Source organism: Oncorhynchus nerka, linkage group LG28 (assembly GCF_034236695.1).
Source record: "Oncorhynchus nerka isolate Pitt River linkage group LG28, Oner_Uvic_2.0, whole genome shotgun sequence".
Classification (NCBI taxonomy): Eukaryota; Metazoa; Chordata; class Actinopteri; order Salmoniformes; family Salmonidae; genus Oncorhynchus; species Oncorhynchus nerka.
In genome coordinates this window covers 62,935,452-62,958,952 of record NC_088423.1, presented here as the reverse complement: position 1 = coordinate 62,958,952, position 23,501 = coordinate 62,935,452, and the positions used below count along the sequence as shown (strand labels likewise).

At 44.7% G+C, this 23,501-nt stretch overlaps 1 protein-coding gene across 2 annotated transcripts in view; it reads left to right on the top strand.

Moving 5' to 3' along the window:
* LOC115113520 (protein BEAN1-like) overlaps positions 1 to 23,501 on the top strand; it is a 60,462-nt gene that overhangs the window by 26,635 nt on the left and 10,326 nt on the right. The window contains exons 2-4 of one of the 2 annotated variants that reach the window (XM_029641284.2): positions 14,111 to 14,312; positions 14,606 to 14,803; positions 15,663 to 15,804. In XM_029641284.2, the coding sequence (XP_029497144.1) occupies positions 14,270 to 14,312; positions 14,606 to 14,803; positions 15,663 to 15,804 (383 nt within the window). In that variant the 5' untranslated portion in view covers positions 14,111 to 14,269. The remainder of the gene's footprint in view (positions 1 to 14,110; positions 14,313 to 14,605; positions 14,804 to 15,662; positions 15,805 to 23,501) is intronic. The other variant, XM_029641283.2, reaches the window with a different exon arrangement.

The following is a 23,501-nucleotide window of genomic DNA, read 5'->3' as shown; positions in this document are numbered from 1 at the left end:
TTAAATATAACAGAAATACCTTATTTATATGAGTATTCAGACCATTTGCTATCAGAGTTGAAATTGAGCTCAGGTGAATCCTGTTTCCATTGATCATCCTTGAGATGTTTCTCCAACTTGATTTACCTGTGGTAAATTAAATTGATTGGAGATGATTTGTAAAGGTACACACCACACACAGTTGACAGTGCACGTCAGAGCAAAAACCAGGCCATGAGGTCGAAGGAATTGTCCGTAGAGCTCCAAAACAGGATTGTGTCGAGGCACAGATCTGGGGAAGGGTACCAAAAAAAAATATGGATGCAGCATTGAAGGTCCCCAAGAACGGTGGCCTCCATCATTCTTAAATTGAAGATTGTGTTAGGTTTTAAAAATGAGCCATATAAAATATCAGACGCTTAAAAAAAAGTTCAAACCAAGTTTATTTCCCCATTGGGTCATACAGCTGCATAAGATAAAATACATATTCACACAAGCACTGATATTTAACCCTTTCTCCTATGCTGATTCTCCTACATATCTGAACAGCCAATGCATCTTTGTGGCAAGACAGAACCTTAGTGATATCTGTTCCTCCTCACTTCATCTGACCTCTGCCTCAAAGTGCTCACTCCTCCCCAACTCACGGCTGTCATGTTGACTCGTACCAGACAGTGTCGTTTTTCCTCCCATAGGATCCCTGATGGCTAACAATAACATATCTGGACCGGATGTAAACATGACATATTCCCCTCTCTCCCTCAGTGACATGAATAAGTATATTTCATTTTTATTTTTTTTGAACCCAACAATCCCTCCTCTTGAAACATTAGCTTCCTACTGTTCAACTTACATAAACTTGGAAATGACTTAAAAATGAACAAACAATGATAATAAAACACGAACAAAAAAATGAAACATGATTAACATTCACAGAGACTTATGGCCTCTGTTCTATAATCACACCATACACACTCTTATTTCCATCTCTCATAGAACACTGATAATAACATGTCCACTCGAGCTGTTGACTTCTTCCATTCAAACGTTCTCCTTCTGGTTCCTAAGAGAGTGATAGCACAAGACTTGAAAAGCAAAAAGAAACACAATACGTAACAGTATTAATGTGTTAAAACTATGCAAAGAAAAAAACAACGTTTGATAGCATGACAAGTCCTACTCTCTCTTCACCTGCCTATGCCTTCAGGGTTCTCTTCTACTGGATTTGGCAAAAATGAAGACCCTAAAAAAAAAAAAACTTGTGCTTTCACCCAGTCTTCGCTGTCAGACCACAGGCTCCGAGAGGTGTTCCCAAGCCATGTCATTCTCACTTTGCTCCCCATCCTTCTTCCTCTATAGCCACCCGATATACACATGCAGTGGCCTTCACCTTTACCTCATCTTGAGGTCACTCAGCACTGTGTATACGTTTCAACATCAAGGCCCTCAGAAGATGATATCCCAACAATGCTACTAAAGTAACTTCTGGTACTGCTAACACTGCCCATGACGCATACTTCACAATACCCCTCATTTGCACCGTAGTCCAGTTTCATGCTGTTACTATAGCCTCCTTCGCTACTATTACTGATCCTTCAGGTACTGTCCCTTCACCGACTGCTGTGAGAATAGCTACGGCATGGAATCTGTCTCCTGCTCTTCTACCGTGTGTGGTACACAGATCTAGGACGGACCACTTTCATATACTCATACCCGGGCCCCTTGCCACCCATCTCCAATGACCTTCTGTGTTCTGCTACAGTCTATAACTGTGGATAATACTCTCTTGTGCTCAGGTTAGATCGGTCCCAGTCTTCTGGGAGATATGTCAAGTGTTTGCTGGCTGTTAGAAAATGGGGAAGAGATTAATGATGTTGGAATAGTACGCAACCTAACAAAACTTTGAGTCACAGGTTTCTTGAAGGTTGACAGTAATGTCTAATGTGCCGACACGATCTCTGTTACTCTCACCATGATCTGTGTATGTTTAACGTTCAATGTAACGCCATAATAGTCTATATTGTGCACAGTTAACTGTCTCCCTCTCCTACGAGCTATCATCCCCAGAGACCCTAACCTTAATTTATGAGCCCCCACAGATCTCCACCCCAGTCACATTCCATCCCACTTAACAGCCTGATGTAAACATTCAGTCTCAAACACAGGCCTCGTATGACCCTCACCTCCTGCTACAAATGCATTTGCCCATATAACATTCCATCTAACCCATAACACAATAGTCACTACTCCTAATTCACTTCTACAGTTATAAACATACAGTTGAAGTCGGAAGTTTACATACACTTAGGTTGGATTCATTAAAACTCGTTTTTCAACCACTCAACAAATGTCTTGTTAACAAACTATAGTTTTGACAAGTCAGTTAGTAGATCTACCTTGTGCATGACACAAGTATTTTTCCCAACAATTATTTACAGAAAGATTATTTAACTTATGTTAGAAAAAACAATTCCAGTGGGTGAGAAGTTTACATACACTGAGCTGACTGTGCCCTTAAACAGCTTGGAAAATTCCAGTAAATGATGTCATGGCTTTAGAAGCATCAGATGGGCTAATTGACATAATTTGAGTCAATTGGAGGTGTACCTGTGGACTTATTTCAAAGACTACCATTAAAAACTCAGTGCCTCTTTGCTTGACATCATGGGAAAATAAAACATTTAAAAATCAGCCAAGACCCCAGAATTATTATTATTTTTTTTTTAGACCTCCACAAGTCTGGTTCATCCTTGGGAGCAATTTCCAAACGCCTGAAGGTACCACGTTCATCTGTACAAACAATAGTACGCAAGTATAAACACCACGGGACCACGCAGCCGTCACACCGCTCAGGAAGAAGACGCGTTCTGTCTCCTAGAGATGAACGTACTTTGGTGTGAAAAGTGCAAATCAATCCCAGAACAGCAAAGGATCTTGTGAAGATTCTGGAGGAAACAGGTACAAAAGTATCTATATCCACAGTAAAACGAGTCCTATATCGACATAACCTGAAAGTTCCCTCAGCATGGAAGAAGCCACTGCTCTAAAACCGCCATAAAAACAGCCAGACTACGGTTTGCAACTGCACATGAGGATAAAGATCGTACTTTTTGGAGAAATGTCCTCTGGTCTGATGAAACAAAAATGGAACTGTTCGACCATAATGACCATCATTATGTTTGGAGGAAAAAGGGGGAGGCTTGCAAGCCAAAGATTACCATCCCAACTGTGAAGCACGGGGGTGGCAGCATCATATTGTGGGGGTGCTTTGCTGCAGGAGGGACTGGTGCACTTCACAAAATAGATGACATCATGAGGCAGGACAATTATGTGGATATTGAAGCAGCATCTCAAGACATCAGTCAGGAAATTAAAGCTTGTTCGCAAATGGGTCTTCCAAATGGACAATGACCCCAAGCATACTTCCAAAGTTGTGGCAAAATGGCTTAAGGACAACAAAGCCAAGGTATTGGAGTGGCCATCACAAAGCCCTGACCTGAATCCTATAGAGAATTTGTGGGCAGAACTGAAAAAGCGTGTGCGAGCAAGGAGACTTACAAACCTGACTCAGTTACACCTGCTCTGTCAGGAGGAATGGGCCAAAATTCACCCAACTTATTGTGGGAAGCTTGTGGAAGGCTACCCGAAATGTTTGACCCAAGTTAAACAATTTAAAGGCAATGCTACCCGAATACTAATTGAGTGTATGTAATCTTCTGACCCACTGGGAATGTGATGAAAGAAATGAAAGCTGAAATAAATAATTCTCTACTCTTATTCTGACATTTCACATTCTTAAAATAAAGTGGTGATCCTAACTGACCTAAAACAGGATTAGGTCTAGGATTAAATGTCAGGAATTGTGAACAACTGAGTTTAAATGTATATGGCTATGGTGTTGGGAACTTACCCATACTGTACATTCTCAAATCAATTAGTCAATTTCCACCAATCCCTCATCTGGAACAACGATCACTCTTGTGTTCCACGACACCTAAAAACAGATTGACTTGAACAAGGAAGAGAGGAAATGCATGTTTAATCATTTCTCACCACTCTTGATGCGACTAAGACGGTGGAAAGAACCATCCATCCGTTCTGTTCTATGCCCATGGGGATGCTAGTCTCCATGCCCGTCTCCTTCATTTTCATCCTCGGGTGTCAACGCACGACACAGACTATGAGCCTTGTATGCTATTTATTGTACCGCGTCATCCAGCAATCCACATGTATTGATATGCTTCAACATTAGGATTATAAAAGACATTGTAAAACAAAATCGCCTTCATGGTTGACTCAAGTTATCATCCTATCATGACACAAGGCAAGACCCAGATGCAGACAATGGAGGCAGATGGTTGGAGTCTTACAATGTTTGATAATCCAAAGGGGTAGGCTAGAGAATGGTCGTGGACAGGCAAACGGTCAAAACCAGATCAGAGTCCAGGAGGTACAGAGTGGCAGACAGGCTCGTGGTCAAGGCAGGCAGGCGGGCACAATGTCCAGAAAAAAAGGCAAGGGTCAAAACCGGGAGGACTAGAAAAAGGAGAAATGCAAAAAGCAGGAGAACGGGACAACCGCTGGTTGACTTGGAAAACATACAAGACGAACTGGCACAGAGAGACAGGAAACACAGGGATAAACACACTGGGGAAAATAAGCGACACCTGGAGGGGGTGGAGACAATTACAGGGACAGGTGAAACATATCATGGCGTGACAATCCAGTGAGTTCTCTAATAACCTCCCTCTCGGAGGACACTTAAAGTTAAGGTTTCTAGAGAGAAAAACCCTCCCTAGACCCAATAAGTTAGAGCCGTGCACTCACCCCTCACAGTTTGAGAGTAGCGCTCTCTCTCGCTTTATCCGAATCATAATTAAAACATTTTATAAATTATCCAAGCCAAATTTAGAATGACAGTCCTTAGTGCTTTACATAGAGTCTATCACTCTAATTCAAGCTTCTCAACCTAGCACACATCATCATGGTTAGAATGTACATTTTCAAACGGGACCTTTGATTGCCGGTAATAACTCTTCTCATTACAACAATTTGTTCCTGTTTACCTGTTACGAGTGGCATGGTGATGAAAGATCGGTAACTCAATATCGCAGTGTGCATTCCTCCTCAATAAACCTGACACCCCAACCTAAACAATTACGCGCACGGTTGACACCCCCCCCCCCCCCCCCCTACTCCCAGCACTTATCTTTCTAGCGTGTCTTTATGGGTTCCTCTTCAGCTAGTTTTAAAGTTCATCTTCCCAACGGAACGTATGTAACTCATGCCTGTCACAGTTGATGGCCCTTGATAATGTCCCTATATCAATATCCACATAAAGTTTTAAAAAAATCAAATACACAAGTCTCTCACCTGTGCTGACACCACCATTCGGTCTGGTCCATTTTTCCCACCAGTACTCCACGAGCATGAGAGACGTTTGAACGTGATTTCTCTCCATGCTCACGCCACATGCACGGTCTCAGGACGCACTCCTCCTGTACCCAGGTCGATGGCTCGGACTCAGGTCACAGATATGAGTGTTAAAAGTCACGGTCGTATTGAACGTCTTTGTCGCTTATTGTTCAGCTGGCTAGGGAGGTTTTTGAGGTTCACACACTGTTCGTGGTCAAATGATCCCTTCCATGTATTAAGACACCATCTGACGCCACCCTTGCCATTACTTGAGAGAAGACGGAGCGAAACAACAGTTTAAGGCACTTCTGAATCCGGATATCCAGACCATCCGTTCACCGTTTGATCAATTATTACATTCTCAGTTTTCTTAATACCATTATCTCTAAGACAAATGTCAAAGAGCTAAACAACATGCTGTTACTGTTGAAACCACTTTCAAACTTGGTTCATACTCCCTTATTTTACTGGCGACCTCTCCGAAGAGTTACCAGATCAGGGAGTTAGAACTCTTACCCATGGGGGAAATACCAACAATCCGGCAGACCCAATCTGGTGAAATTTGTATCGAAACAAAGACAAAAATGAAATCCTTTTGGAGGAACCGTCAACCCTCATTAATTAATATATTTTCCCTTCTATGTGAAGGCGGAACAGAATTCTTTAGTGTATTTAACCAAAGGACCAGGGCCCCAGGGAACTGGTCCTTTACCCGTTCAACACATGATTCACATTGTGATTCAAAAACACTGCATGTTAACTCAATAATAAACCAATTAGAATAACCAATCAACTTATAATTACAATTCTTGATAACTCCATAAGGAAATAATGGTATCCCATAAGGTAATGGTAAAATAGACTAGAGACTGATGTCCCTCCTTCATATTATAATTCAAATCCCACCCGTCGCGATCATCTCTACTGAGATTGATCAGGCCTCACCAGAGGGGGCCCCTTTGGATACTTTTATACTAATAAAACTGCTGAATTTCACTAACTGCTCTCCCCAAGACCACAGTCTCTGGAAACATTCCAAAGAGAGATAATGAAACCACCTCCTCTCCTGGAAAAGACAGTGTACATTTTGTTAGCATTCTCTATGCTACATCTTAATCAGCAATCCAAAAGTATTAATTACAAGCGAAACATGATAATGGTAAATCCACTGTCCTCACTCCAACCATTAAACTTTTGTTTTAATCCACCCCCATTGTTTATGTATCCCTTACTTGGCATGTACTACCCTTAGACACTGCAACATTATCTCGCCACCGTCTAGCGATTCCCTTGTCTCTTTTCCCCATGATTCTCCATAACCACCGCACCACAACGCTCTTCGTGTTCATGAACCCACATGGCATGAACTAAAAAAGTTCATTTTAGGTTTGGTAACCCCAATGCTAATTTCTCGTGACCCCTCCTCCCTTTTTGTCCCTTCTATAAATCTATTTCAGAATAAGGCGACATAAAATATAAATCTGTTTCATAAGTAAAACAACATAAAATGTCTCACACGAGACTAAAAACCCCTCAAAGTATTCTAAGTTTGCAAGGAGTGTTTATGTCTAGATCATTTGATTTGTTACCTCTTCAGAATCCATTCCCATCTCTGCACAGACCATACAAACGCTCCACACCGCGTGGCCGCGGCCACCCTAATCTGGTGGTCCCAGCGCGCACGACCCACGTGGAGTTCCAGGTCTCCGGTAGCCTCTGGAACTGCCGATCTGCGGCCAACAAGGCAGAGTTCATCTCAGCCTATGCCTCCCTCCAGTCCCTCGACTTCTTGGCACTGACGGAAACATGGATCACCACAGACAACACTGCTACTCCTACTGCTCTCTCTTCGTCTGCCCACGTGTTCTCGCACACCCCGAGAGCTTCTGGTCAGCGGGGTGGTGACACCGGGATCCTCATCTCTCCCAAGTGGTCATTCTCTCTTTCTCCCCTTACCCATCTGTCTATCGCCTCCTTTGAATTCCATGCTGTCACAGTTACCAGCCCTTTCAAGCTTAACATCCTTATCATTTATCGCCCTCCAGGTTCCCTCGGAGAGTTCATCAATGAGCTTGATGCCTTGATAAGCTCCTTTCCTGAGGACGGCTCACCTCTCACAGTTCTGGGCAACCTCCCCACGTCTACCTTTGACTCATTCCTCTCTGCCTCCTTCTTTCCACTCCTCTCCTCTTTTGACCTCACCCTCTCACCTTCCCCCCCTACTCACAAGGCAGGAAATACGCTCGACCTCATCTTTACTAGATGCTGTTCTTCCACTAACCTCATTGCAACTCCCCTCCAAGTCTCCGACCACTACCTTGTATCCTTTTCCCTCTCGCTCTCATCCAACACTTCCCACACTGCCCCTACTCGGATGGTATCGCGCCGTCCCAACCTTCGCTCTCTCTCCCCCGCTACTCTCTCCTCTTCCATCCTATCATCTCTTCCCTCTGCTCAAACCTTCTCCAACCTATCTCCTGATTCTGCCTCCTCAACCCTCCTCTCCTCCCTTTCTGCATCCTTTGACTCTCTATGTCCCCTATCCTCCAGGCCGGCTCGGTCCTCCCCTCCCGCTCCGTGGCTCGACGACTCATTGCGAGCTCACAGAACAGGGCTCCGGGCAGCCGAGCGGAAATGGAGGAAAACTCGCCTCCCTGCGGACCTGACATCCTTTCACTCCCTCCTCTCTACATTTTCCTCTTCTCTCTCTGCTGCTAAAGCCACTTTCTACCACTCTAAATTCCAAGCATCTGCCTCTAACCCTAGGAAGCTCTTTGCAACCTTCTCCTCCCTCCTGAATCCTCCTCCCCCTCCCCCCCTCCTCCCCTCTCTGCAGATGACTTCGTCAACCATTTTGAAAAGAAGGTCGACGACATCCGATCCTCGTTTGCTAAGTCAAACGACACCGCTGGTTCTGCTCACACTGCCCTACCCTGTGCTCTGACCTCTTTCTCCCCTCTCTCTCCAGATGAAATCTCGCGTCTTGTGACGGCCGGCCGCCCAACAACCTGCCCGCTTGACCCTATCCCCTCCTCTCTTCTCCAGACCATTTCCGGAGACCTTCTCCCTTACCTCACCTCGCTCATCAACTCATCCCTGACCGCTGGCTCGTCCCTTCCGTCTTCAAGAGAGCGAGAGTTGCACCCCTTCTGAAAAAACCTACACTCGATCCCTCCGATGTCAACAACTACAGACCAGTATCCCTTCTTTCTTTTCTCTCCAAAACTCTTGAACGTGCCGTCCTTGGCCAGCTCTCCTGCTATCTCTCTCAGAATGACCTTCTTGATCCAAATCAGTCAGGTTTCAAGACTAGTCATTCAACTGAGACTGCTCTTCTCTGTATCACGGAGGCGCTCCGCACTGCTAAAGCTAACTCTCTCTCCTCTGCTCTCATCCTTCTAGACCTATCGGCTGCCTTCGATACTGTGAACCATCAGATCCTCCTCTCCACCCTCTCCGAGTTGGGCATCTCCGGCGCGGCCCACGCTTGGATTGCGTCCTACCTGACAGGTCGCTCCTACCAGGTGGCGTGGCGAGAATCCGTCTCCACACCACGTGCTCTCACCACTGGTGTCCCCCAGGGCTCTGTTCTAGGCCCTCTCCTATTCTCGCTATACACCAAGTCACTTGGCTCTGTCATAACCTCACATGGTCTCTCCTATCATTGCTATGCAGACGACACACAATTAATCTTCTCCTTTCCCCCTTCTGATGACCAGGTGGCGAATCGCATCTCTGCATGTCTGGCAGACATATCAGTGTGGATGACGGATCACCACCTCAAGCTGAACCTCGGCAAGACGGAGCTGCTCTTCCTCCCGGGGAAGGACTGCCCGTTCCATGATCTCGCCATCACGGTTGACAACTCCATTGTGTCCTCCTCCCAGAGCGCTAAGAACCTTGGCGTGATCCTGGACAACACCCTGTCGTTCTCAACTAACATCAAGGCGGTGGCCCGTTCCTGTAGGTTCATGCTCTACAACATCCGCAGAGTACGACCCTGCCTCACACAGGAAGCGGCGCAGGTCCTAATCCAGGCACTTGTCATCTCCCGTCTGGATTACTGCAACTCGCTGTTGGCTGGGCTCCCTGCCTGTGCCATTAAACCCCTACAACTCATCCAGAACGCCGCAGCCCGTCTGGTGTTCAACATTCCCAAGTTCTCTCACGTCACCCCGCTCCTCCGCTCTCTCCACTGGCTTCCAGTTGAAGCTCACATCCGCTACAAGACCATGGTGCTTGCCTACGGAGCTGTGAGGGGAACGGCACCTCAGTACCTCCAGGCTCTGATCAGGCCCTACACCCAAACAAGGGCACTGCGTTCATCCACCTCTGGCCTGCTCGCCTCCCTACCACTGAGGAAGTACAGTTCCCGCTCAGCCCAGTCAAAACTGTTCGCTGCTCTGGCCCCCCAATGGTGAAACAAACTCCCTCACGACCCCAGGACAGCGGAGTCAATCACCACCTTCCGGAGACACCTGAAACCCCACCTCTTTAAGGAATACCTAGGATAGGATAAAGTAATCCCTCTCACCCCCCTTAAAAGATTTAGATGCACTACTGTTCCACTGGATGTCATAAGGTGAATGCACCAATTTGTAAGTCGCTCTGGATAAGAGCGTCTGCTAAATGACTTAAATGTAAATGTAATGTAAATGCATAGATTCTTCAACCCAAAATATTTTTTTCCTGCGGCAATTTAGCAAATTTTTCATCATATGGAATCCGCAATATTTGATCCCTGGCATCTATTAAAAAAGTTGTGTAAGACGTGATCTCATCAGCCCTTCCTTCACATAGAAAATGTAATTTCCTTGAACCATTATTGATCTAACCCCACTACTTTCAGGAGTGTTTGCTGCTGTTGTTTTGACAAAGATGCAAATGCTTGAATTGCAGCATCCCCCCCCCCGAATGCAGCGGGTGCAGTAGTCTCCATTACCACTCTATACTAATTCTTCCAATGACCAATAGCCGCACATCTTAACACATGGAGCTAGCCCCCTGTGCCTTAGCGCAGGCTCGCTACCCTTTCCGCAATGTTTCTTTGTCCTACCTTGGCCAATGAGACCGCAGTTAACGACTTTCACAGGGGCAGCATTAACCATTCGTACATCTGCGGAGTAAACGGAATTAGCTTCCTCTCTCCACGCCGCTTGTACTATTTCATCCCAGTGAGAATGCTGGTCCACCACCCCCCGCAATTGCCGTTTTGATGACGGGTTTCAATCCTGCCATCAAAGCCGACGTACAACTTCTATCAATGTACTCAGTCTTTCTGCAGCTGAGTACATCTACTAATTCCAGGTTAATCGGTTTGTATTTTTTGTTGATAGAATGCTGATATCAAATGCTGGTTGGTATATTGAGCTTTTGATTCTGGTTTTATGTCAATGTGCCAAGTCACAATTGCCTCCCTGAATTCTCTACTAGATTTGAATTTTCCGTTAGCTGGGAAATGCTGACCAATTGTATCCAGTTTGCTCAATTTTTCCCATAATCGAGACGAATTGGAAGAATGCTCACGCACTTTTTTCAATGTCCAAGGTGTTTAGTGGTAGCACCTGTTCATGTTTAATTAGTTTGTCTTTATTAGACAGCCGGCCCGCCTGGTTGTTGTGCGGGATTACATTACATTTAAGTCATTTAGCAGACGCTCTTATCCAGAGCGACTTACAAATTGGTGCTTTCACCTTATGACATTATTTCAATGTAACCTTCGGCTCTGTTGTAGAGGTACGTGTTAGTGCCTGGTCGTGATTTTTTCCATTGTACATTTTGATTCCCTGTGGTTGGGAACGTAACTTTTGTGAGCACCCTGTGGTGCGTTGGTGCTATTAAAAGACGCACAGCATTGAACTCTGTCTCCTGCATTTGACTCCACACCCACGACACCCGGAGCATTACATTCTATTAACTATTTTCCAAGGTAGAGCTACCCACATCCCCAGGAGAATAGTTAGGGTATGTGTGCCTATTAATTTGTCACTGCACTTAATACCTTGTATTAGAACCAATACTATAGCGTCTGCAAATGTATTACTGGAGAATACGGATGACCTAATGTCTTATTTCAGTGTTACGCCTCAAATATCACTGTTGTTGATAACACACATTATCAAATTGTCTTCCTATTTCCACATAATCTGTCACGGTTCCCCGCCCAAATAGGGCATAAACCAACCTCTCTCCTTATTGCTACTGCTAATATACTCAAATCATGTTCAAACAACGTTTGAATGTCTTTTTCCTTTTTGAACCATGGATGAGGCTCTCCTCCAGACACTTTATCCATCCCCTGGCACTATACTGCCTCACAGCCACTGTGGCTGAGACCTTCACCCTCTCATTACAGGCTTAGCAGGGAACCAACCCCACCCGGGTCTTACCCCCTAGGACTTACCCTCTGCAGGTACTAACCTGCTCGGGCTTAACTTCCGGGACTCACCTTATTCTTATCGTACCTTCCCAGTCGGGTTTTACCCCCTAGGACTTACCCTCTACAGGTACCAACCTGTTCGGGCATACCTTCTGGGACTTACCCTATACCTTATGGTACTAGCAAGAATCAACCCACTCAGGATTTATCCCCTAGGACTTACCCTCTACAGGAACCAACGTGTTTAGGCTTACCTTCCAGGACTTACCATATACCACAAAGCTATGACCGGTCGTAATACAATGGGACAACTGAATAAGCTCAGGCTTTCTAGATCCATATCCTATAATTGGTTCAACCTACGACTCTCATCTCCCCAAGATTTCAGAATGAGTGATAACAGGTGTAGGAACTGTGCATACCTTGTTTCCCGGTGCCGGCTCCTGTTCACTGATTCGGAATCTCTAGTTCAGCTGTAAATCATGGTGAACCCTGCTCACAGCGCCAACTGTTAGGTTCTAAATGAACCTTATCAAATTTATCGGGCGCTTAATAACGCTCAAACCAAGTTTATTTCCACATTGGGTTATACAGCTGCATAAGATAAAATACATATTCACACAAGCACTGATATTTAACCCTTTCTCCTTTGCTGATTCTCCTACATATCTGAACAGCCAATGCATCTTTGTGGCAAGACAGAATCTTAGTGATATCTGTTCCTCCTCACTTCATCTGACCTCCTCTGCCTCAAAGTGCTCACTCCTCCCCAACTCACGGCTGTCATGTTGACTCGTACTAGACAGTGTCGTTTTTCCTCCCATTGGATCCCCGATGGCTAACAATAGCATATCCGGACAGAATGTAAACGTATTACATTCCCCTCTCTCCCTCAGTGACATGAATAAGTATATTTCATATTTTCCGAACCCAACAGTTGGAAACACCAAGACCCTTCCTAGAGCTGTCCGCCAAACTGTGCAGTCGTGGGGAGAAGGGCCTTGGTCAGGGAGGTGACCAAGAACCCGATGGTCACTCTGACAGAACTCCAGAGTTCCTCTGTGGAGAAGGGAGAACCATCCAGAAGGACAACTTGCAGCACTCCACCAATCAGGTCTTTATGGTAGAGTGGCCAGACGGAAGCCACTCCTCAGTAAAAGGCACATGAAAGCCTGCTTGGAGTTTGCCAAAAGGCACCTAAAGACTCTCAGAACATGAGAAACAAGATTTCTTCGGGCCTGAACGCCAAGCGTCACATCTGGAGGACACCTGGCACCATTCTTAGAGTGAAGCATGGTGGTGGCAGCATCATCCTGTGGGGATATTTTTCAGTGGCAGGGACTAGGAGACTAGTCAGGATCGAGGGAAAGATTAACAAAGTAAAGTACAGAGATCCTTGATTAAAACCTGCTCCAGAGAGCTCTGGACCTCAGACTGGGGGCGAAGGTTCACCTTCCAATAGGACAACAACACTAAGCACACAGTCAAGACAGCACAGGAGTGGCTTCGGGACAAGTGTCTAAATGTCCTTGAGTGGCCCAGCCAGAGCTGGGACTTGAACCAGATTGAACAACTCTGAAGACACCTGAAAATAGCTGTGGAGCAACTTTCCCCATCCAACCTGACAGAGCTTGAGAGGATCTGCAGAGAAGAATGGGAGAAACTTGTAGCATTATACCCAAGAAGACTCAAGGCTGTAATCGCTACCAAAGGCGCTTCAACAAAGTACTGAGTAAAGGGTTTGAATACTTATGTAAATGTGACATTTCAGTTTTTTATTTTTAATAAATAGCAAATGTTTCTAAAAAACTGTTTTTTTCTCTGTCATTATGGGGCATTGTGTATAGATTGATGAGGGGGGAAAAAACTATTTAATCAATTTTAGAATAAAGCTGGAACCTAACAAAATGTTGAAAAAGTCAAGGGATCTGAATAATTGCATAAACAGCATGAAGACTACTGTGCTAGATCTTCAAATCAACACACAATGCTCACTGTGGATTAAAATATTAACATTGATTATGATCTACACAAATATTTTATAACCTCAATTATGGCGGGAATTCCTCAGCAGGGAAGAGATGAATAGAGACTAATACGATTAGCATTTAGACAACGGCCTCCTCATAAATAAATTGATTTGATTTCGTGTCTCCTGTTGATGCCCCCAAAAAGATTTTCAGAGGCCAAATGTGGCAAAGTTAACACAGCACCTCGTATTATCCCGGCCTGCCCATATTGAATCTGTCTGTGTCACTATCTGTGTGGTGTTATTTGAGTACATTTGATTGATGTTGTGTGCGCTTATTTTGGTTTCTCTCTCGTTCTGATGAAAAGGGTGAAGGGGATTTGAGAAGAGCCACTAATGGCTGAAGTTGGGTTTCTGCCCCCTGAGCTGACATGAAAGAGTTCCACCCCGTCTATTTAAAAATTCTAACGGGTTGAGGATTAAATATTAAACACGGCAGACTTGAGAATCGATTCCTCCGCTGAGGAATGAAAATCTTGGGAGTGTTCCTGACCTGCGGTCCACAGAGAGGTATGTGTAAGATGAGGAATGTCAGCTTACATGTTTCTCTCCATAGGGTCATGGTGGCAACGTCTGTAACATTGGCTTTGCCACAAAGGATTTGAATTTCTGCTTTACAACCAACAAAAATAATTAACCTGTGTTTTTTTTTCTCTCTCCACTTTCTCTAATCCTCTCACCACTCTCCCCTCTCTATCACCCCCCCCCTTCCTTCTCTCCACACTGTCCCTCTTGTATTCCATTCTTCCCTGCCTTCTCTTTTCTGTGGCTGTGCCCCACCTTGTGGTCTGTGAACTGTGCAGTGAGCTCGAACCAGAGCAGTGTCCATGAGTACCCAGACTGCCGTGATGGGGGCAGCGAGGCCAGCCTGCTGGTGTCTCCGCTGGTGGTGGCTGGCATCGTCATCGGCCTGGTGCTCTTCCTGTCCTGCGTTACCATCATCGTGGGCAGCCTGCGCAAAGACAGCCGTCTGCGCAACCCCCACCTGCGGGCCAGCTATGGTGAGTTACAGAGAGTTGTCCATCGATGAGGCCAGTAGGTGTGTTAGTGGCCCGTTCATTCATAAGCTTTAGTTTATCGGTTTTCAGTTACAAGCTGTTTCATAGGTCTTATTTACAAATCCCTGGGACAAAATGTATGGCCATGAATTGTCTATGCTCCTTTTCCCAGAGCTGAACCAATAGAAGATATTCAGTTTAGTCTTCCAATGAACACATTTCACCCACATGGCATTAATATGCCACATTTGGCATTCTCCAGAGCTGGCATTTAAACCAACCAGTGCTCTTCTCCTGAAACCTCATGTAAAGGGACCACGCTCTGCCTGTGGGTTTGATAACGGAATGGGAAAATAACGAAATATTGCGCCAAACTGAATCACACACACACAGCCAAAGCCACGTCTGTGGAAGGCCACTTGGCCCCATGGACCGGGTCCCATTGTCAGTTCACACAGAGACAGCACAAAAAGCTCAAAGAGCATCCTTTGTGTTAGGACGCCGCCCCATTCTCCCTCTGCCTGGCCAAAGACTGATATACCCAGATTGTATCGCACTGGCTTCAATCACAGCCCCTCTATCTTCAAGTAGCCACATGCCCTTAGCTTTATGTTTCATAGAAGATTCTGACTGCTCCGGTGTAAAAACAGTGCAGATGAGAGAGATAGACTGCAAAAAGAAATATTTACTGTAAATCTGCTTACTCAGTTCAAAGTAGGATCCCTAAACCATGAGATATAAAATTCAGTTGAACTGAACACAGAGCATGTTTACAATCCTGACTGTGTGCTGTAGTTCACTGAGGGGAAAATAAGCTATTGTGTTCGTTAGTGTTGTATTAGACTGACCTGCCTCTCCACAGCTCCGGATGGCTTTTCGTACGGCGGCTCCATCGGGGAGCTGAGGTCGACGTGTGTCGGGGAGTACCCTCCAGCGTTTGACTTTGACTCCTACGTGGAGACTCTATCACAAGTCAATGTGATGTATCCAGACTCCCCGCCTCAGTAAGTCATTTAACTCGACCCTAATTGCCACCCAAAATGGCATTACGATCATCTTCATTCCTTTGGTCACCATTATGGCTAGATAAAGGGAGGTCTCTGATGGTCCATTTGCTGTTATCTTCATACATTATGATAAATGATGGATGAGTAATGATCATGAGCACCACTATTCTTCTGGTTGGTTACCTCTGGGTGATCCCCAGGTTGTGTGTGTGTGTGTGTGTGTGTGTGTGTGTGTGTGTGTGTGTGTGTGTGTGTGTGTGTGTGTGTGTGTGTGTGTGTGTGTGTGTGTGTGTGTGTGTGTGTGTGTGTGTGTGTGTGTGTGTGTGAGAGATAGGATCTGGCTATGATACTGAAGCAGGACCATTGTGAAGGGTCAAGGTAATGGAATGGAGGGATGTGCAGGGGAATGGAGAGCTGTAGTAATGAGTAGATGTGAGAAGTGGTTAAGAGCTCTCTGATCAATCTGAAGATCACATTGTCAACCACCATAGTGGAGAGCCATAGGCTTTCTGTACTTAGTGCACGCTTACGGTTATATGATTGAAATGTAAAGGGTTTTGGAATATGTGAAATATGTATTTCATGTGCATTCCAGTTTCCATGCAAAAACTGTAGTTCTCTAGCTGAGTTAGTAGAGCACAGCACGTACAACACCAGGATAGTGTGTTCAATTCCCAGGACCACCTGTATGTCAAATGTATGCATGCATTTTTTTTATTTAACTAGGCAAGTCAGTTTAAGAACAAATTCTTGTTTACAATGACGGCCTACCCCGGACGACGCTGGGCCAATTGTGCACCACCCTACAGCTGGATGGGATTCAGCCTGGATTCGAACCAGGGACTTTAGTCTCCCCTCTTGCGCTGAGATGCAGTGCCTTTGGGCTTCCAAGTGGCACAGCGGTCTAATGCATGACTCTGTCACTTTGGATAAAAGCATCTGCTAAATCAGGGATTCTCAACTGGGGGGGTGGGACTTTTGCAAGAATATAAAAAATGTAATACAAAATTATTTTGAAAGGTAACCGCCACACTGAAACTTTTATTTTGAAAGGATACGGCCTCACCACTTATTGTTGCTGACTTTACACGTGCAGCGTGTCAGCAGTGTTGAAAAAGCTAGCTACGTTCGAACTTGGAGGGTTTTCGCGCTGCACACACTCACTGACCCCCCCTTCCACACACACACACACACACACACACACACACACACACACACACACACTGATCCAATGAAAATGTCACTCTGCAACATTGTTTTGTTTTAAATGTGACACGAGCAATCAGATAATACAGATCTTCTTATGACAACTAAGTATGCAGATGTGTTCTGCAGGCATTATACATGTGGATAGTTAACTGTCATTTAACTCATGTAGGCTAGCTATCAGAGTAAAATCATGGACACGTTTTTAAAACGTGCAGCTCCCTCTTCATCTACTGTTGCTTCCAATGTCAACAGCAAGGCAGACAACCCGGTCCCTGTCAAGAAGAGAAAATACCACCCCTCATCAATTATTGTTTTACATATATTGAAGACAGGCAGGGTGAGTGTAGACGTCCTATGCTGCGAGCTCTTAGCTAATGAGAGCATGAAACCCTCCAAACTGAAAAGGCATCTGGACACCAAGCATCCAAGTCACGAAGATAAGACAAGCTGACTTTTTCAACAAAAAAAATAGAAAATGTCAATATCTGGTGTCCTCACAAGATTCATTGAAGAACATATTCACCATTCAAGAAAAGACACTTTGCGCATCATGCCTTGTGGCCCAGCGCATTGCCAAGTGCAAAAAAAAAGCCCACACCAGCGCAGAGGATCTCGTGCTCCCTGCTACGATTGATATGTGCACTGAAATATCGGGAGAGTCAACCGCCAACAAACTTAAAACTATACCCCTATCCAATGACACCATGAGGAGGAGAATCCAGGACATGAGGACACGCAGCTTGATGAATCAACAGGTGTGGCTCACCATACAATTCTAATGGTCTATGTCAGGCACGTGTGGGATAGTAACTTCGAGGAGCAGTTCCTTTTTTTGTGCTGATTTGCCCACCACCACCACCACTGCAGAGGCTGTCGTTAACACAATTTATATGCACCTGGGCCCCGTGGGACTGGCCTGGGATGGGTGCGTCAGTGTGACAACTGATGGGGCAGCTGCCATGACGGGAAAGCACTTCGGGGTAGTAAAGCGGATCCTGGAGAGAGCACAGAGTGCGGTGTGGAACCACTGCTTCCTACACAGGGAGGCATTGGCAGCGAAGGACATGGTGCCCGACAATGTAGTACATCCTGAACTGGTCTCCTAATTAAAATGGCTCATTCTCTTGAATTTACATACATGTTTCCTCAGTTAATATGGCTGTGTAATGGCTTTCTTTAATACCATAATAGTAGACCAGTGAGACAGAGTCTATTTTGCAAGTGAAGCCTGCCCAAGAAGGCAGCTGCAATACAACATTACGAAATGTAATCATCAGCAGTCCATCATATTGGGTCGCGACTCAATTGTCATTGTCAAATTTGGGTCCCCGGTCAAAATCAGTTGAGACCCACTGTGCTAAATGATACTGTATATATTATAACTTTGCTGCTCACCTTAATAGCAGCAAACAGTTGTGGGGACTGGGGATTGTGCTGGAAGATTCCTTTGAAAGTCTTTTTAGTTTCAACTTGCCAAGATGGCTGTCCTCTACCCTGCTGGTGTAGTCTTTGAGGACATACAGTAAGGAGACAGAAAGAGTAGGAGCGCTAAGAGAAAGAGAGGAAGAGAAAGAGAGGGAGAAGAAGACTCCTTTTACACACCAGCCTTACAATTCAGTTCTCCTGCACGCTTGCTGAGTTAGGTCAGGCCTCGGCAACCTCTCTGAGGTTGAGTTGAACCATGCCGTTGTGTCAAGTCGTTCATTAGAGCACTGTTGCACAGCTCAACTCTTTCATGGCTGGGTGCTCCGCCTCACACTCTAAACTCTCTGCCCGACGCCCAGCCTGCTTCGCTCCCTGAACAAGCCTCTGGTGCTGCTGGTAAATGCCACTGCTTTGCAGTGAAAGACGGCCTGGTGTGTTTGATCTAAATGGCAGCCCAGCTAATTGGCGTCTTTAATAATTCAGCCGTATTCCTCTCTCTTGCAGTTTGGTCTGCCATCCTTTCTAAAGACACTTATGAAGTGATGATGCCAGCTGACAAAAGAAAGTTGATAAGCTGACAAAAGAAAGTTGATAAGCTGATAAAAACTCCACAAATGTCTTGTTAACAACAATAGTTTTGGCAACTATAGTTTTGTACAAGTAATTTTTCCAACAATTGTTTACAGACAGATTATTTCACTGATAATTCACTGTATCACATTTCCAGTTGGTCAGAAGCTTCCTTTCACTAAGTTGACTGTGCCTTTAAACAGCTTGGAAAATGCCAGAAAATGATGTCATGGCTTTAGAAGCCTCTGATTGGCTAATTTACGTCATTTGAGTCAATTGTGTACCTGTGGATGTATTTCAAAGCCTACCTTCAAACTCAGTGCCTCTTTGCTTGACATCATGGGAAAATCAAAAGAAATCAGCCAAGACCTCAGAAAAAAATTGTAGCCCTCCACAAGTCTGGTTCATCCTTGGGAACATTTTCCAAACGCCTGAAGGTACCACATTCATCGGTACAAACAATAGTACGCATGTATAAACACCATGGGACGCAGCCATCATACCGCTCAGGAAGGAGACGCATTCTGTCTCCTAGAGATGAACGTACTTTGGTGTGAAAAGTGCAAATCAATCCCAGAACAATAGTTAAGGACCGTGTGAAGATGCTGGAGGAACCAGTTACAAAAGTATCTATATCCACAGTAAAACGAGTCCTATATCATCATAACCTGAAAGGACGCTCAGCAAGGAAGAAGCCACTGCTCCAAAACTGCCATGAAAAAGCCAGACTACGGTTTGCACCTGCACATGGGGACAGAGATTGTCTTTTTGGAGAAATGTCCTCTGGTCTGATGGAACAAAAATGGAAATGTTTGGTCATAACGACCATCGCTATGTTTGGAGGAAAAAGGGGGAGGTATGCAAGCCGAAGAACACCATCCCAACCGTGAAGCACGGAGGTGGCAGTTGTGGGGGTGCTTTGCTGCAGGAGGGACTGGTGCACTTCACAAAATAGATGGCATAACGAAGAAGGAAAATGATGTGGATATATTGAAGCAACATCTCAAGACATCAGTCAGGAAGTTGAAGCTTGGTCACAAATGGGTCTTCCAAATGGACAATGACCCCAAGCATACTTCCAAAGTTGTGGCAAAATGGTTTAAGGACAACAAAGTCAAGGTATTGGAGTGGCCACCACAAAGCCCTGACCTCAATCCTATAGAACATTTGTGGGAAGAACTGAAAATATGTGTGTTAGCAAGGAGTCCTACAAACCTGACTCAGTTACACCAGCTCTGTCAGGAGTAATGGGCTAAAATTCACCCAACTTATTGTGGGAAGCTTGTGGAAGGTTACCTGAAACGTTTGACCCAAGTGAAACTATTTTAAAGGCAATGCTACCAAATACCAATTGAGTGTATGTAAACGTCTGACCCACTGAGAGTGTGATGAAAGAAATAAAAGCTGAAATAAATCATTCTCTCTACTATTATTCTGACATTTCACATAAAGCAAAGTGGTGATCCTAACTGACCTAAAACAGAGATTTTTTACTAGGATTAAATGTCAGGAATTGTGTAAAACTGAGTTTAAATGCATTTGGCTAAGGTGTATGTAAACTTCCGACTTCAACTGTACTTCATTAAAGCCGTTAGATGCACTTTAATTCGGGCGACAGTTTTAGTGCTCATCACTCCATTCTCTACCAGAAGGTTGGTTGGCTCTTGATGTCACGTAGGTTGATATATTGCTATGTTTTCATGTATAAAGCCCTTTTACAAAAAGTCCCACTGTAGCTAACATCTTTACTAAACTTTAGACATGCGAGTTACCATATCCGGTCTCCGGGATGGTTAACTCTGGAAATGCCTTTGGTCTCTACTGAGTTAGATAAATCAGCTTTTGGTTTTCTTTGCACCTTATTTGTGGGACAATCTTCAAAATGTTCTTAAATGTGATGTTTTGGTGCCTCTGGGGCAATTCAGAAAGCTGATTGAGGACCTTATTACTGATGACTTTTCCTTCTTTCTGCTTGCATTTTGTATTTATGTTTTGATGTGTGCATTTTCTGTCATTTCTGTAATTCAGGGTCCATCTGTAAAAGAGACCTTGGTCTCCCTGATAAAATCCAAATCAAATAAAGATAAAGATAAAAATCAAAGTTGTTTCCTCACAGAGAGGGTAGGCTACGAAGCAGTTCTTTATTCCCTGTTTAGGTTCAGTGTGCTAGAGTCTAGTTAATGCACTCTTTCCTCACTGTGATTGGATTACATAGGAGGAGGAGGAGGCTTAATCCTGACTGTCCTCTAAACCTCCACAGGCTCAATCTGCAGGTCTAGACATCCTGCCAGCCTCCACCACATCATCTCCACTCTGATCCCTGGCTGACACTACACCTGCTTACCGACTACTAGTCTGTGATTACATCCTAGACAGCTCCTGATGATTTCACTATCTAGGAATTACCCCATATATTTCAGAATGAAGCTAGGAAACTAACCTGAGAGGAAATGCAACCTTTTTGTGACTAGATGGACTAACAACTCTGTGGGTTTGGTTTGAAGCCGCTCACCTTTCCCTCCCCTCCCTCAGGTATAAAGATGAGATAAGATAATTAGGTGGGTAGTTACATTTGTTCTATTTCACTTTTTTTTTTGCAAATCACACTGAGACACCCTCAGAGAGTGGGGTCAGAGCACAGGCTAGTCATTATTGATGGCAAGTGCCTTGCTCAAGGACACGTCGACAGATTTTTCACCTCGGCTCAGGGATTTGACCCAGCGACCTTTCGGTTACTGGCCCAATGCTCTTAACTGCTAAACTACCTGCCGCCCAGGATTCCAGGGATGTGTGTGTGTGTGTGTGTGTGTGTGTGTGTGTGTGTGTGTGTGTGTGTGTGTGTGTGTGTGTGTGTGTGTGTGTGTGTGTGTGTGTGTGTGTGTGTGTGTGCTCGAGCGTGCTTGTTTGTTTATCCGGCTCAATTCTGCCTGCTTGCCCTTCAAGGTTTGTTTCACAGAGTCACAATGTTATTTACATTTATATGACAGTTCCATTAGTGCGGCGGGCCCTGTGTAAGGCCCTGTGTAAGGCCCTGTGAAGGGCCTCTAAAGAGGGTGAAATTACCTCTCCCTCCAGAGGAGCCATCTGAAACATCGGGCCCTTTCCTGTTCAACAACAAATTATGAAAAATATGGAATATTACTGCCACAGACAGGGCTATTAATGTCACTGAATAGTGTGTAATTCAGTTTGGCGATATATCAATCTGCTGAATTTCTGTATAGATAGTCATGTCCTACCTCATTTATTCACTGGCCTTTTCCATCAGATAAACCTGTAGGTTACATACAGTATGCAAACGTAGGCTAAAGCCCCATTCATAACTGGTTCTATCATGCGCCTTTTGTCCTGATCTTGTCCACATTCTTATTGTGCCCACATTGTTTTGACAGGTGTAGAGGATTACCTACTCCGGAGGTAGTCAGGCACGCGTTGTGTCTGGATATCTTAGTGTAGACGGATCCGGACAGTGAAACCATTTAAATCATCACTATCCTGTTTCTGAAATCATCAGTCAGGTGGCAACATTGACTTCTGACATCAATATGTGTCTTAAAATCAATAAGTAAATCAATATATATATATCTATGTATAATTTGCATACAGGGAGAGACCAAGAAATCTGGTCAGAATGTGGACACAGTGGATGGATAAGAGACATTTAAACACCACGTGTAAATGTATATCCGAAGATGTGGGCACAATCAAAATGTGGACAAGATCAGGACGCAGGATGCATGTTAGCGCCAGGTATAAACAAGGCTTTACAAGAGAGTGGGCACGAGTGAGAGAAAGAGGAGGTTTAGCCAATCGTGTCTCTTAACATGTCCAGTCGTGTTTCTTAACAGTCTTTGTTCTGCTCTAAATACCAACACCTGATTGTTGATAGTCAGAGTTGATAGTCAGTGTCCTTTAATGAGACAGACATGCTAATGATCAACAGATCAAAAACTGTGTTAATCTTTGCAGTGTCACAGCTACAGCTAAGAAAGTCCTATGCTAACACAACGTATTTGATGATAAGACCGGACAGGATAACTAGCTTCTAATTGGCAAGTAGTGCTTGTGTTTTCAAGCCTTTAGAGAGCTGGTGTTATTATCGGTTTGGATGTTAGGCTCCACTGTTAGATGGGGTTAGTGGTGGTGGGCTTGGTTGTTGGTGCTGAACAAGCCACTCTGTCAATGCCTCAGCCTCTCATAGCCTCCATCAATCTCTGCTACGCTGTGGAGGGAGGGAAATCACTCCTCATATTAACAGAGGCACGATTCGTGTCTGAGACCTAATGTGCTTTTATCACTCCCAAACTACGTCTTCTCAAGCTACGTATTCTTCGCTGCTGTTCCAATTCATGTAGGAAACATCAACCACACCACAGGAATGTTTTCTTATGCCTGAATTTAGGCTAAGATGTGTCATAGATTGAGGTAGATTTAGATCAGGAAGAATATCCCGTGCAAAATAGAAATATCTAAATCTGTTGGCCGAGGAC